The 15,259-nt window shown below is 40.2% G+C and overlaps 1 protein-coding gene across 5 annotated transcripts; it reads right to left on the bottom strand.

The window, feature by feature from the left end:
• Positions 1–1,369: 1,369 nt before the first annotated feature.
• LOC135542680 (programmed cell death protein 10-B-like) lies at positions 1,370–13,147 on the bottom strand. Of its 5 annotated transcripts, none has more exons than XM_064969804.1 (9): positions 13,058–13,147; positions 12,066–12,275; positions 8,660–8,713; positions 8,395–8,512; positions 8,154–8,280; positions 7,977–8,055; positions 7,259–7,341; positions 4,997–5,078; positions 1,370–3,415 (listed from the first exon to the last, which is right to left on the bottom strand). In XM_064969804.1, the coding sequence occupies exons 2-8, from the start codon at positions 12,153–12,155 to the stop codon at positions 4,997–4,999; spliced, it is 633 nt and encodes a 210-aa protein (XP_064825876.1). In that variant the 5' UTR covers positions 12,156–12,275; positions 13,058–13,147; the 3' UTR covers positions 1,370–3,415. The 5 variants fall into 5 exon arrangements, with proteins under 5 accessions (XP_064825876.1, XP_064825874.1, XP_064825879.1 ...); XM_064969806.1 differs by having other exon boundaries at positions 3,326–3,415; positions 4,986–5,078; XM_064969802.1 differs by lacking the exon at positions 7,259–7,341 and having other exon boundaries at positions 4,986–5,078.
• Positions 13,148–15,259: the final 2,112 nt, after the last annotated feature.

The raw sequence follows: 15,259 nt of genomic DNA, 5'->3' as shown, positions 1-15,259 counted from the left end.
ATATCTCTATATAAAAACTGTCCAACAGCTAGATCCAGGATTCTTACAGGGTTCAAGTTCAATGTATAATTTAACTGATTGTGTAATATATTATATAATGACAACTTACACTACCATAAATGCAAGGACAGAAAGTAATATTTTGTCACATGATTTTGGACAAATCCGTCAAGACACCAACCATGATAGTGTGTGAAACAGGTTTTAAATCAACTCGTGAATTTGACTGAATATAGCTATGATGCCCCCCTTCTATCTTCATGTAATGACATTTAAAAAATGATCAATGACTTATCAACATCTGTAACAAGTTGTCCAGTGTAGGAAATCCTCCCTGGTACCCTAGTACATAGAAAGACCCATTTACACTATACACATAGCTTACGCTTGGTTCCACCTTGACATCCCTGTTCTACTTGCCTCAATAAATTAAATGCTAGAACATTGGTCGCCAGGATTAGCTATTTGTAACGAGCCTCTTCATACTTGCATAAAAGGTGCGAGATAGACACATGTTCATTATAGTCATAATGAGTTGTGATGCCATGGTCGCTGACTAAGATCCTCCAGAAAAGTACAGGGCCTGTTGTATTTATTCGCATAATAATAAAGTAGATTGATGAATGTAGTTTATATTCAACCTCATTTTCATTCAAATACAGTATATTCAAAGTGTACTCTATTTTCATGTGGTGAAAAGTGTACTGCAGTATCCTTCATGAGCATACACTTGATTTTCATATCTCAATAAGTGTACTTCAGTATACTTACAAAAAGTATACATTTCATGTCTTCAAAATGTCTTTAGTATACATACAATAAATTAACTAGAATATCGTGTACTTCAAAGTACTAGATTTTCATGTAATGAGTGTGTTTGCAAAAAGCAAGACCACAAATCTGACATACTTATTATTGTTCTCAATAAGGAAGTAGTTACCTTATATTTCCTGAAAGTTATACCTGCCTGCCTGTAAACAAAAAAGCTCTTCAATGAGGAAATACTTTTCAATATTCAGCTACTTGTCTTTTCAAATAAAAGTATATATTTTTTTTTTATCTGAATACTTACTTTGAAATGTATGTGAAAGTAATTGAGATATTTTAATTAGTAATTTAACCCAGGTCTGGTTCCACCAATACAATCCTTTCAGAAATACACAAGTGATTAGAGGAGAGGGGTTAGGGGCTAAGCACTAGATCTCTGGAACAGAAAATGGAACAAGTTAAGTTATGATGAGGCAACTGTCTGTGTAAACAGACAATAAAACACTATCTGATGTACTCCATTCATGGAAAATCCCATGGGGTAAATCCCAGTAGTCTTAAAAAAAAATCTCTTCTTGTCTCCCCCTAAACACAAACTGCATAATTAGGAAATGATTTATTGAACATTTGCCACCAGACATACAGTATCAGTTAAATATAGACAGCTTCAACCTGGAGCCGTTTCTATCCCTTCATCTTTAAACATCAGGGACAGACTTCTTTTACAAACCCTGCTCTCTCCTCAGTCATGCTCTCTGTAGCTAATCACACAGACAGTGTGGGAATGTTACTTTTTGAATCCCAAATCGATCCCTCCCTAGTCACCCCTACCCCAAAGTCTTTTGGTTTTCTGTCTTCTAATAGAGAGTAGAATACGGGTGCATCTCAATAATCAAACAAGGTTCTCTCCTCACACCGCTCCCTTCTTCTGCACTACTCTGTAAAGACTGGACAGGTGAAAGGTCATACCCAGTAGGGTTAGAACATCATATTGCTTTCTCTTAAGAGAGGGAGACACTTGAGATGCACAGTAGGTAGTGAAAGCAGTTTCCGTTCTGAAAGCATGATTAAGAGGCTAAATTGCCCCTAAACACTGACACAGGGTCAGACACAGTGAGCTCAAAAAGTGATGGAACAGTGAATTTTTGCTGCCGTTGTCATTTTGGCTCTGTACTGCAGCACTTTGGATTTGAAATTATACAACGACTATGAGATGAAAGAGCAGACTGTCATAGTATACACTTCTACATTGATGTGGATGCTACCATGATTATGGATAATTCTGAATGCATCATGAATAATGATGAGTGAGAAAGTTACAGATGCACAAATATCATACGCCTAAAACATGCTAACCTCTCACCATTACAATAACAGGAGACGTTAGCATATTTTAGGGGGGGGGGTGATATTTGTGTCTAACTTTCTCATATCATTATTCACAATTTATTCAGGATTATCCATAATCATGGTAGCATCCATATTAATGTAGAAGAGTTTAGAAACATTATATTCTTATTTACACTAAAACTCACTACAAAATGACAATACAATATTTACCATTGATTTCTATTGGGCACAAAATGATCTAAAACACAATCAAAACAAACAGCAAATGCATTCAACAAATGTGTAGTCACAAGCTTGATGTAGTCATTGTGTGATATGAATATGGGACCAAATACTTTTTACTACTTTAATACACAAGTGAATTTGTATGAAATACTTTTGGTCCCCTAAAATGGGAAGACTACGTACGAAAAATGCTGTAATTTCTAAACAATTCACCCGATATGGATGAAAATACCCTCAAATTAAAGCCGACAGTCTGCACTTTAACCTCATAGTCATTGTATCATTTCAAATCCAAAATGCTAGAGTACAGTCAAAACAACAAAAAATGAAATACTTTTGGAGCTAACTGTATTCTTCATCCCAGTAACAGGTAAAGTTAGGATTGGGGAAAGGTAATCTGATCCTAGATATGTGGTTAGGGGCAACTTCTACCTTGAGCCTAATGTAAAGTAATCACATGAATATATATTATCAAAAATGGCAATTAGTCTGACAAATGCCTCGTCTCCTCTACTTCTAACAAGACCAGGTGTGTGTTCAACAAGTAGAGCCAGGAAGATACCAGTATCATTAATAACGTGGCAAGAAACAAAAAGCTAATTTTACATCTTTAGGAAAACAGCCCTAATGTTAGAAACAAATATCATTATCTTGTCACATTTATTTAATTTCTAAGATATAGCACAGAATATTTTACATACAGCAAACTTTTATAGGACCAAAGAAAAATAGAAAAAATATTGTCATACCTGATCAACAAGACTGTCCCAAAACTTTAAAATGCTGATTCACACAATTAAACAGTAGCTAGGGATAACTAAAAAAGCTATCACATATGCTGAAGTTCTTCAGCTAGCTTTTGGCCATTAAACATTCACTAACATTAGCTAACAGTTTAAAAGCTGACGTATTTCACTGCTTTTTTGAACGCACCTCAAGGGTATAAATTAAAACTGTCGGGTCAAAATCAATCCTCTATTGTACATTTAAATCTGGTAAAAGATGCTCTCCGATCATATGCCATTTTTAATGTTGCTTTGTTGGAAGATTGGCTGGCCTCTCCAAGGCAAGCCTACACACACGTTCAGACAAAGACACAAACACAGGAGACATAGATTAGAAATCACTGGCCACTTTAAGAAATGGATCACTAGCCACTTGAATAATGTTCCATATCTAGCATTACTCATCTCATATGTATAAACCGCACTCTTCTACGGTATCTTAGTCACTTTTAAATTGTGTCTACATAGTGCATCACCCATTTCATATGTATATACTGTATTGTATTCTAGACTACACCCCTGTGTCACGACTCTGGCCGAAGTTGGCTCCCCAGCCTGTTGGGGCGGTGCTCGGCGGTCGTCGTCACCAGTCTACTAGCCGCCACCGATCCCCTTTTCTGTTAGTTTAGTCTTATGAGTTGCACCTGTTCCTGTTTGTGTTTTCTTGATTTGCTTTCCTATTTAAACGTGTGTAGCCTGCCCTTGTTTGTGGGGGATTCATTTTAGTTCACGTCTTGAATCTGAGGCGTTGTTGTGCTCCGGACCGTTGCCACCCTGTGTTCTGGGTTGGACTGCAATTTCCGCCCTGTGTTTTGGGCATGACCATTTTGTGCCGGATTAAAGTGCATTTCTCCGTGAACCCACTGCTCTCTGCGCCTGATTCCTACCTTCCCCTCCTTGTCAGCCGTGACACACTGACTGTCAAACAGCCATCTCCAGCACATCAGAGGCTGCTGCCTATAGACAGATTAGGAATCACTGGCCATTTTTAAGGAAATGAAACACTAGCCACTTTAATCAAGGAACAAAATGTCTCTCCGAATCTTGCATTATTAACCTCATATGCGTAAACTGTACTATTCTGCGGTATCTTAAGTCACTTTAATTGTTTGTAAATATTGCATCACCCATCTCATATGTATATACTGTACTCTATACTATGCCACTGTATCTTAGTCCAATGCTGCTCTGACATATGTATATATATTCTTAATCCATTTCTTACTCAGATTTACATGTATTTTGGGTATATCTTGTGAAACTGTTAGATGTTACTGCACTGTTGGATCTAGAAGCACAAGCATTTCGCTGCACCCGCAATAACATCTGCTAAACACGTGTATGTGACTAATAAAATTTGATTTGAAGAGAGAGGAGGATGTCAGTGGACATAGACAGTAGCACCAGCATAATAAACACTCCCACTATAGAGTTAGTTAGAGATCTCAACTTTGTATCTGTCCCATTATGGCTTCTGTGACAGCCTCAATGGCACTGCCTGTGCTATCTCCATTTTGAAGTAGTCCATTTTCTTCTTTGTTGTGTTTTTAAAAAAGCATAAACTTTATAATGGTGAATTACCGCCATCTGCAGTACTGGAGTCCTGAACCAAATATTGTGCGTTATTCATTTATTGTGGCCACTAGATGGCAGTGATACAGCTTAAAGCCATTTACAAACTGGGTAACCCAATTTGAAGAAGCAGCCAATGCTCTGCTCATTCATTGGCTGATACCTCCCAACCGATAGGAATCGCCACTCACTTGTCTACTTTAAAATTATGGAAGCCCTCAATGGCAATGTTCATGCAACAACAGGTTATATCCAACTAGAACTCTCTAACTATGTCTCACACACCCCTATTGTACCTATATGACGGTCTTGAAGGTCTGCAGAATGAGGTTGGTTTGGTGGATCAGTCTGTTCGCACTGATGAACACGTTGATCGCCCTGGAAACAAGGATGGTTCATTTATATTGTTATTTAACGACTGCAAATTAAACAAAAACGCAATGTCATCAAAACAGCCGTTTCAAAATAGCCCTGACATTTCAAACCTGATTAAATAATTGGTTTCTCATGGTCATCGTAAAATAAACAGTTAGTAAGAACATTCCCACTACTAATATTATTAGTATTAATATACACTGAACAAAATATAAAACGCAACATGCAACAATTTCAAAGATTTTACTGAGATCCAGTTCATAAGGCAGTGCACTTGATTCAGAAGCCCTGCGCACCAGCAGATCTGTGGCTAAATCGAGTGTGCCTACAACTTCCAGCAAAGTTTGATACTAGCTACATGAGATTTCTTAACTTATAAAAACCATGAGCAGAGAGAGACTGTCAAAGAATACAGCAAAGAGCTGCTGTTTTATGACTTTTTATTCAGCACTGTCAACACTGTCTTTATTCAACACAATTACAAAACATAAAACGTACTCTGTACTACCACTCGCGCTGCAGCTGCGATTAATTAGTAGCCAAGTGTATCGATAGCCCTGCGTTTTTATTGTTATTAGCAGCTCATCGTGTCTATTTGAATATATCGAGGAATATTTCATTTTCTCTGGTCATAGGAACAACATTAATTTGTTGTTGTCTGACTTGTTTTGCCATCAGGTGGAAGACGGTGTCCCCTATCGCTGGTCAGTCTCACCGCAGGCAAGGCAAGGAAGGACAGGGCAGGGACCGTGAGAGGCAGACCCTCTGCTGCGCTCTCCCTCCCTCCGCTGAGACTAATGCCGTGTTCAAAACAACTAGGAACTTGGCAATTTCAGACTTCCGACTTCAGTGCGTTCAGGGAACAGGGAACTCGGGGGAAAAAACTAAATGCGACTGGGAAAAATGATTTTGAACTGGGGATTGAGTTGATCAGGCTATTGATTGTGGCCTGTGGAATGTTGTCCAACTCTTCTTTAATGGCTGTGGAAAGTTGCTGGATATTGAAGAGAACTGGAACATGCTGTCGTTCCTGAACATCCCAAACAAGCTCAGTGGGTGACATGTCTGGTGAGTGTGCAGGCCATGGAAGAACTGACATTTTCAGTTGCCAGGAATTGTGTACAGATTTTTGCGACATGGGGCCGTGCATTATCATTCGGAAACATGAGGTGATGGTGGAGGATGAATGGCTCGACAATGGGCCAGATCTCGCCACAGTATCTGTGCATTCAAATTGTCATCGATAAAATGCAATTGTGTTTGTTGTCCATAGCTTATGCCTTGCCGTACCATAACCCCACCGCCACCACGGGGCACTCTGTTGACAACGTTGACATCAGTAAACCACTCGCCCACATGACAATATACACGTCTGCCATCTGCCCGGTACAGTTGAAACCGAGATTCATCCGAGAAGAGCACACTTCTCCAGTGTGCCAGTGGCCATCGATGGTAAGCATTTGCCCACTGAAGTCTGTTACAACGTCAAACTACAGTTAGATCAAGGCTTTGGTGGAGGACGACGAGCATGCAGATGAGCTTCCCTGAGACGGTTCAATTTCTGCAGAAATTCTTCGGGTTGTGTAAACCCAGCTGTCCAGGTGGCTGGTCTCAGACGTACCCGCAGGTGAAGAAGCTGGATGTGGAGGTCCTGGGCTGGTGTGGTTACATGTGGTCTGCGGTTGGACGTATTGCCAAATTCCCAATTCTCTGGCAAGAGCTCTGGGGGAAATTCCTGCAGTCAGCATGCAAATTGCACGCTCCCCCAAAACATGGCATCTGTGGCAGTGTGTTGTGTGACAAAACGGCACAGTTTAGAGTAGCCTTTTATTGTCCCCGGCACAAGGTGCACCTGTGTAATGATCATGCTGTTTAATCAGATTCTTGATATGCCACACCTGTCAGGTGGATGGATTATCTTGGCAAAAGAGAAATGCTCACTAACAGGGTTAATTTGTGCACAACATTTGAGAGAAATATTTTTAGGACCTTCTATTTTAGCTTATGTAACATGGGACCAACACTTTATATGTTACGTTTACATTTTTGTTCAGTGTATTTTTGCTGTGGGTTTAGTAAGTGGTTTTGTGAAGAAAAAAAATCCCCCAATCACAATTCACTGCTTTCGATAAGCATATATCCATCTATTCAGCTTCCTTATGAATCTACTCTACATGACTCACTTTCCATCTTTGAAGTATGTTTTGAGGGTGTCGCTGAAGCTTTTGGAGTATTTGACAAACTCCTTCTTCTGGTGCTCAAGAGCCTGGACACACAGAATAGACAGACAGATGTGAACATCGCCTTCACAATGATATCAGCTCTACTTGCAGCCATTGATCACATTAAAGATAAGGAAGAAACACACGGAGTGTACAAAACATTAGGAGCACCTTCCTAATATTGAGTTGCAACCCCTTTTGCCCTCAGAACAGCCTCAATTCGTCGGGGTATGGACTCTACAAGAATGTCGAAAGCGTTCCACAGGGACGATGGCCCATGTTGACTCCAATGCTTCCCACAGTTTGTGTCAAGTTGACTGGATGTCCTTTGGGTGGGTGGTGGACCATTCTTGATACACACAGGAAACTATTGAGCGTGAAAAACCCAGCAGCGTTGCAGTTCTTGACACACTCAAATCTGTGCGCCTTCTACCATACCCTGGTTAAAAGCACATCAACATTTTTTCTTACCCATTCACCCTCTGAATGGCGCACACACACAATCCATGTCCTTCTTTAACCCGTCTCCTCCTATTCGTCTACACTGATTTAAGTCCATTTAACAAGTGACATCAATAAGGGATCATAGCTTTTCACCTGGATTAACCTGCTCAGTCTATGCCATGGAAAGAGCTGTTTTGTCCACTCAGTGTATATTCCACATCTCTGTGTGTCTTACCCTACGGTTCTGGTAGTGGTATTTCTTAAAGACGTTATTGACTGTATCCAGGAGCTCCTTTATAGCACTGGCGATGTCTCTATGGAAAACAACAACCAACACCAATCAAGAAGCAGGATGTCAAGGGCATGCTCATGAAGGTGTGTGTGTTAGTGTATACTGTGTGCGCGTACTCACTTAATTGTCTGTAGGAAGCGTACCCTGTCGTTGATCTCGTCAGGTATCTTACTGAGGATGTGTTTCAGAGCTCTGGATTTCTCATTTAGGTCCTGGAACTCCTGCTCAGGCCTGTCCACTAAGAACTCTACACACACATACAGGGAATAGGACATATGAGTCCATTTAATAAACAACTACAAACATATTGAATCTCTTGTAAGCAGATGCTTAGTGCTGGTACTTTTCTACACTCACACACCTTCCACGTCATCTGCAGCCATGCGCAGCAGAGACTCTGTGTAGTTTATCTGAACGTTTTTCTTCTCCAGAATTTTCATTATGATGTCCTGAGTTAGGCCTGGGTTCTCCCTCTCTGCCTAGCAACACCAACACACAATTACACCTGTTGATTATTCAAGCTGCCCATCCTTGCAACCAGAGCCCAGCGGTTACGCAAGGGCAAAGGTCATACGTTTATGAGGTAAGGGGTTAGATGTCAGGGATCGTGTGTTTGTGTGTCTTACCTTGATGAAGGCTGCCCTCAGTGTCTGGGCAGCTGACAAGTTGATCCTCTCCAGCTGCCAAACCAACACACACACACATCGTTAGAGGCTGACAAGAACAAACACACTCATCCAGGGTTCGACATACAAGGCTGCCTGCTGGTCCGGGGAGGTTTTGGAAGCCCCCTGGGCCAGTCAATCATCCACACCAGTGGCGCGCTTGGGTCAGTGAAAAATATATAAATATATTGTTATTTTCAATCAAGGCTATATAATTGATGAAAAAAACACAGGAATTCCTGAAGCTGCTAGTTCGTTATATAGATTATTTATCTCACACGTGCCGCACACACAGCCTCATTTGAGTGGAATCATCTGTCGGGCAGCAAGAGTGCGCAGCTCTCAACTGTCCTGATTCTTTTGCCGACAACAATGAGGCAGCCTATAGGAAGGAGGCAAAGAAACCTGACAGTGTGGTGCCAGGACAAGAAGCTCTCCCCCAATGTCAGCAAGACAAAGGAGCTGACCGTAGACAACAGGAAACGGAGGGGTGAATACGCCCCCATCCACAGATGGGGATGTAGTGGAGCAGGTCGAGAGCTTCAAGTTCCTCAGTGTCTAAATCACTAAGGATTGATCATGGTCCACACACACCCACACAGTTGTGAAAAGGGCATGACAGCACCTGCTCTCAGGAGGCTGAAAAAAATGTGGCCTGGACCATTGAGAGCATCTTGACAGGCTGCAACACCGCTTGGTAAGGCATCTGCAAGGCATCTGATCTACACAGGGTGGTGAGTATGGCCCAGTACATCACTGGGGCCAAGCTTCCTGCCATCCAGGACCTCTATACAAGGCAGTGTCAGAAGAAGGCCCAAAAATTGTCAAAGACTCCAGCCACCCTGGTCATAGACTGTTCTCTCTGCTACCATACACAAGTGGTACCAGAGTGCCAAGTCTAGGTTCAAAAGGCTTCCGAACAGCTTCTACCCCCAAGCCATAAGACTCCTGAGCAGCTAATCAAAGGGCTACCCAGACCCCTCTTTAACACTGCTGCTACTCTCTGTTGATTGTCTATGCATAGTCACTAACTCTACCTACATGTACATATTACCTCAATTACCTCGACTAACCGGTGCCCCCGCACATTGACTCTGTACCGGTACCCCCTGTATATAGCCTCTCTTGTTATTTTACTGCTGCAGTTTAATTATTTGTTACTTTATTTTCTATTTTTTACTTAACACTTACTTTTATTTTTTAAACTTCTTAAAGCATTTTTGGGTAAGGGCTTGTAAGTAAGCATTTCAATATAAGGCCTACACAATGATTCTCTACCCTATACTTGCTTGTTTTGTCACAAACTGAAATTAGGCGAACTATTCGAATTTTAGCAACCAGGAAATGGCGGAGAGATTTCTGCATAGTGTATCGTTAACTCCGCATTGTTGGAAAAGAAAGAACCCCTAAGTAATAATTTAACTTTTAGTCAGTGGTGTAAAGTACTTAAGTAGTGCTTCAAAGTATTTTTACTTAAGTAGTTTTTTGGGGTATCTGTACTTTACTATTTTTGACAACTTTTACACAATTACACTACTACTTAACAACTTTTACACTACATTCCGGAAGAAAATGATGTACTTTTTACTCCATACATTTTCCCTGACACTCAAAAGTACTTGTTACATTTTGACAGGAAAATGGTCCAATTCACCCACTTATCAAGAAAGCATCCCTGGTGCCTCTGATCTGGCAGACTCACTAAACACAAATGCTTTGTTTGTTAAATTAATACAGTGCCTTGCGAAAGTATTCGGCCCCCTTGAACTTTGCGACCTTTTGCCACATTTCAGGCTTCAGAGATCCTCACTGAACTTCTGGAGAGAGTTTGCTGCACTGAAAGTAAAAGGGGCTGAATAATTTTGCACGCCCAATTTTTCAGTTTTTGATTTGTTAAACAAGTTTGAAATATCCAATAAATGTCGTTCCACTTCATGATTGTGTCCCACTTGTTGTTGATTCTTCAAAAAAAAATACAGTTTTATATCTTTATGTTTGAAGCCTGAAATGTGGCAAAAGGTCGCAAAGTTCAAGGGGGCCGAATACTTTCGCAAGGCACTGTATCTAAGTCTTGGAGTGTGCCTCTGGCTATCTGCAAATTAAAAAAATATTAAAAAAATATGCTGAGCCATACTCACCACTCTTTTGCATAATATAAGGACTTAGAAATTATTAATACCTTTACTTTTGATACATAAGTATATTTTAGCAATTCTGTTTACTTTTAATACTGAAGTATATTTAAAACCAAATACTTTTAAACTTTAACTCAATTAGTATTTTAATGGGTGACTTTCAAGTTATTTTCTATTAAGGTATCTTTACTTTTACTGAAATATGACTTTTCAGTACTTTTTCCACCACTGCTTTTACTCTACACCTGTTGTTTACCAATAATCTGACAAATACAATTTGATTTGTATGGTTTCCACGCATTGCCATTCCAATCGGAATAGTTTGCGAATGTTTGGCACAAGCCTGCAACGTTAGGTTAAGCACAAGCTGCACATCTATAAATGATAACTTCGTCCATGCTCTAAAGTGGAGTGAAGTCCACAGGGTTCCATATTTCAACTTCTTCCAGCCACTCATTTTTTTTTAAAGGAGAGACACGACTGAACTACAACGTCCGTTTAAGAATAAAATGGAAATCAACAGCATTTGGAGTAAACGGTTTCTGTTGCAAAACGTTTTCTAACTAGCACGTGAAAAATAATTGTTGTGGACTTAGAACATCCCATTTTTTTTGTTTTTCTGTAAGAAAAAGTGTGATTTAGAGAGTGGAAACCAGAAAACACTATAGGAAAACTCGGAATCCCGGACAAACAAAACCTTGAAAACAGAATTCAGCGTAATGTAATGAAACAGCAGGAAGCAGGTCTCGAACCCTCGACCTTCTAGCCCGAGGTCCGGCGCGCCATAGACTGTGCCGCAAAAGCATGCTCGTGCAGCAGGGTCGATTTCCGAGCTTATAACCTCAGGGTCGTTACAGTAAGATAAAACAGATTTTAAAGGGCCTTGGAACTGACTGTTCAAAATCACCTACAAGAACACCCTTTTTGAGATTGTGCAAGTTTGATTTTCCCCCTCAAAACAATCAATGTAAATATTACATTGTCAAGTTAAAATGTTATTATTTGTGTATGGAGAGTAGGTTATAGGCTATACGCTAGCTTGCTCAGCCCACAAATTTAAAATAAACCACCTGATATTTAAATGATGCATGCATCATCCACTATCCTTTGAGATCTTGGCCCCGCCCAGTATGTTTTTTATTTGGACCAGTAGCTTTCAGGTCGCACTGGCCCAGTATGTTACTTGAAAATTTACCTGAATCTATATTAGACAAAACACTCACACACATTACCTCATTAAAAACTGGGTACATGACAGCGTAAAGCGTCATGGAGACCATGGAGTTTGTCTCGGTTTCAATCCTCATCTCTTCCATGGTCATCCTCCAAGGAGGTGCAGAGAATACACACTCACTTTTTCCTCTCTTTCACTCTCTCTCTCTCACACACACACACACACACACAGAGAGAGAATCTCCAAGAGTCCTCAGAGTGACAAGAGCCTAGAGAGAGAGAGAGAGAGATTTGTTGTGCCCTGTTGCCACAAGGTCAACCAGTGAAAAACAAACACCATTGTAAATACAACCCATATTTATGATTTATTTTCCCTTCTGTACTTTAACTATTTGCATATCATTTTAACACTTTACATAGCTATAATATGACATTTGAAATGTCTCTATTCCTTTGAAACTTTTGTGAGTAATGTTTACTGTTCATTTGGATTGTTTATTTCACGTTTGTTTATTATCCATTTCACTTGCTTTGGCAATGTAAACATATGTTTACATTGCTTTGGCAATGTAAACATATGTTTACCCTGCCAATAAAGCCATTTGAATTGAATAGAGAGAACTTTGTCTATGTTGTCATGTAGACAGACCATAGGACGTTATTAACTTCCTCTTCTACTGTGACATGATTAGCTACTGTACACAAGAACGTTACCATGTAAGTTAACGTTAAACATGTTCGGTTCCTAAGAAGCTAGCTAACTTAACGGTCACACATGCTCGCTAACATTAGTTACCAAAGTTTGGTAACTAACTACATAGCTAGTTTGCAGATTATATGTCAATTTAGGCGGAGCTTTAACTGTGAAAATCACCAAGGAATATAGCTAACATTAACTAGCTAACGTCACCCATCAGTATCATGCTCTACTGTAGCTAATACGTTAGTTACGCTTGAGCAACTCGCAAATGTGTGGCTAATGCACTGTCATTCAGTAGAGATAAGTCTAACGGTCAAATGGTGGTTATCTTAACTAACCACGGATAGTTACCTTTCTTGTCGCCGTTCTAATAGCGAGAATGTCTGGTTGGCTGCGTTGTTATCATCAACTTCTCCTTCAGCGACACTTCCGGGTCACGGAGTTTTGGAAACGCTCTAAATAAAAGTCCCCAACATAATAGTAGAAAAGTGTCAATATCCTCAATTATTCATGATACATTAAAAATAATTGTCGAAACATGAACAATGATTATTCTTTTTTCAAATTTAAGTGACATTTGCATTAAATGTTCCAATGTCGAATAAATGCCCACAATGAACATCATGGTACATTTTGCATACAGCATACAATGACATTCTACACGATTCTGTGCCTCCAACTTTGTGGCAACAGTTTGGGGGAAGCCCTTTCCTGTTTCAACATGACCATGCCACCGTGCACAAAGCGAGGTACATACAGAAATGGTTTGTCGAGATCGGTGTGGAAAAACTTGACTGGCCTGCACAGAGTCCTGACTTCAACCCCATTGATCACCTTCGGAATGAATTAGAATGCCGACTGCGAGCCAGGCCTAATCACCCAACATCCGTGCCCAACCTCACAAATGCTCTTGTAGCTGAATGGAAGCAAGTACTCGCAGCAATGTTCCAACATCTACTAGAAAGCCTTCCCAGAAGAGTGGAGGCTGTTATGGCAGCAAAGGGGGGACCAACTCCATATTAATGCCCATGATTTTGGAATGAGATGTTTGACCAGCAGGTGCCAACATACTTTCAGCCATGTAGTGTGTCTAATGTATGGTGTCATTTCATAGTGGTCTGAATAATATGGAGTGTTGCTGGTCTTTTACTGTGGTCAAACTGCTTAAAATGGAACTACTGGACACTGTATGGTACAAATATTGCACTGTGCAGGCAAAGCAATCAAATCGCACAACGTAAAGACTTGTGTTCAATGAGAGGCTGTAGAGAGGCTGCTCAATGTGTGTGTGTGTGTGTGTGTGTGTGTGTGTGTGTGTGTGTGTGTGTGTGTGTGTGTGTGTGTGTGTGTGTGTGTGTGTGTGTGTGTGTGTGTGTGTGTGTGTGTGTGTGTGTGTGTGTGCTTGCGTGTGTGTCACTGTGTGTGTTGGTGTTTGTTGCTTGGTTGCTCCTCTGGTGTCGCATGGGTATGTGTTTAAAATGGAAGCCAGTCTGTTTCTGCTGATTTACTTTCTCTTTTCTCTCTCATCCAATCCTCTTTGTTCTAGACAGAAGATACTGTCTTTTTCCCCACTGCTCTCTCTCCCTATGCTGAGCCACTTGAAAAATACCATTGGTCAGTGGTTTCAATAGCCTACTCTGGTAGCCTACTAATAAATGTTTGGCTATTTTTGTATTTTCTCCCAACTTCTGCCCTTTAACTAATTACCAATATGTAGACTTTGACTACACTGTGCTATATTCCTGTCTGCCCTCAGGCACAGATCTAGGATCAGATAACCTTCTGACTATCATTTTAATTACAGATGCGAAGGTCTACACCAGCGTTTTATTTGGCCCCCCAAGTTCTGAGCAAAAAAATCAAGAAGTTTTTTTTTAAATGTTCATTGTTGGATATAAAAAAAAAAAATTTAAATACCAGAAAATCAGCTTCAAGTGATTTTCATTTGGAAAATGTGTTTGCAAGTATTCACATGAATGGGGCGACAGGGTAGCCTAGTGGTTAGAGCGTTGGACTAGTAACTGAAAGGTTGCAAGTTCAAATCCCCGAGCTGACAAGGTACAAAATCTGTCATTCTGCCCCTGAACAAGCAGTTAACCCACTGTTCCTAGGCTGTCATTGAAAATAAGAATTTGCTCTTAACTGACTTGCCTAGTAAAATAAAGGTAAAAAAAATAATAATAATAGAGGCATGTTTGTCATAACAAGGAGACAAAGGTGCAGTGTGATAAACATACATTCTGACTTAACTAAAACAATGTCAGGGCGTGACAACGTGATCATAAACAAATGTAAGCAAGGATTGAAAGTATTATGTTTTTATTCCAATATTATATATGTTTGTGCTTATTATTTGTAATTATGTTCAGGCCCCCCAACTATCCGCTCAAGAAACAATTGGCCCACGGCTGAATCTAGTTGATGATCTCTACACCACGCAATCTAGTTGATGATCTCTACACCACGCAATCTAGTTGATGATCTCTACACCACACAATCTAGTTGATGATCTCTACACCACACAATCTAGTTGATGATCTCTACACCACGCAA

This window comes from Oncorhynchus masou, chromosome 6 (assembly GCF_036934945.1).
Source record: "Oncorhynchus masou masou isolate Uvic2021 chromosome 6, UVic_Omas_1.1, whole genome shotgun sequence".
Lineage (NCBI taxonomy): Eukaryota > Metazoa > Chordata > Actinopteri > Salmoniformes > Salmonidae > Oncorhynchus > Oncorhynchus masou.
Note: the sequence above shows the minus strand (reverse complement) of the source record. Positions and strands in the feature narration are given on the sequence as shown.

Bases quoted from the DNA above. Each gene is read 5' to 3' on its own strand.
- LOC135542680 (XM_064969802.1), bottom strand. From the start codon at position 12,155: ATGACCATGGAAGAGATGAGGATTGAAACCGAGACAAACTCCATGGTC. The intron at 8,513-8,659 runs GTAAGACACACA...TGGTGTTGCTAG, and splicing joins TGAGGGCAGCCTTCATCAAG to GCAGAGAGGGAGAACCCAGG. The intron at 8,056-8,153 runs GTGAGTACGCGC...TGTTTTCCATAG, and splicing joins CGCTTCCTACAGACAATTAA to AGACATCGCCAGTGCTATAA.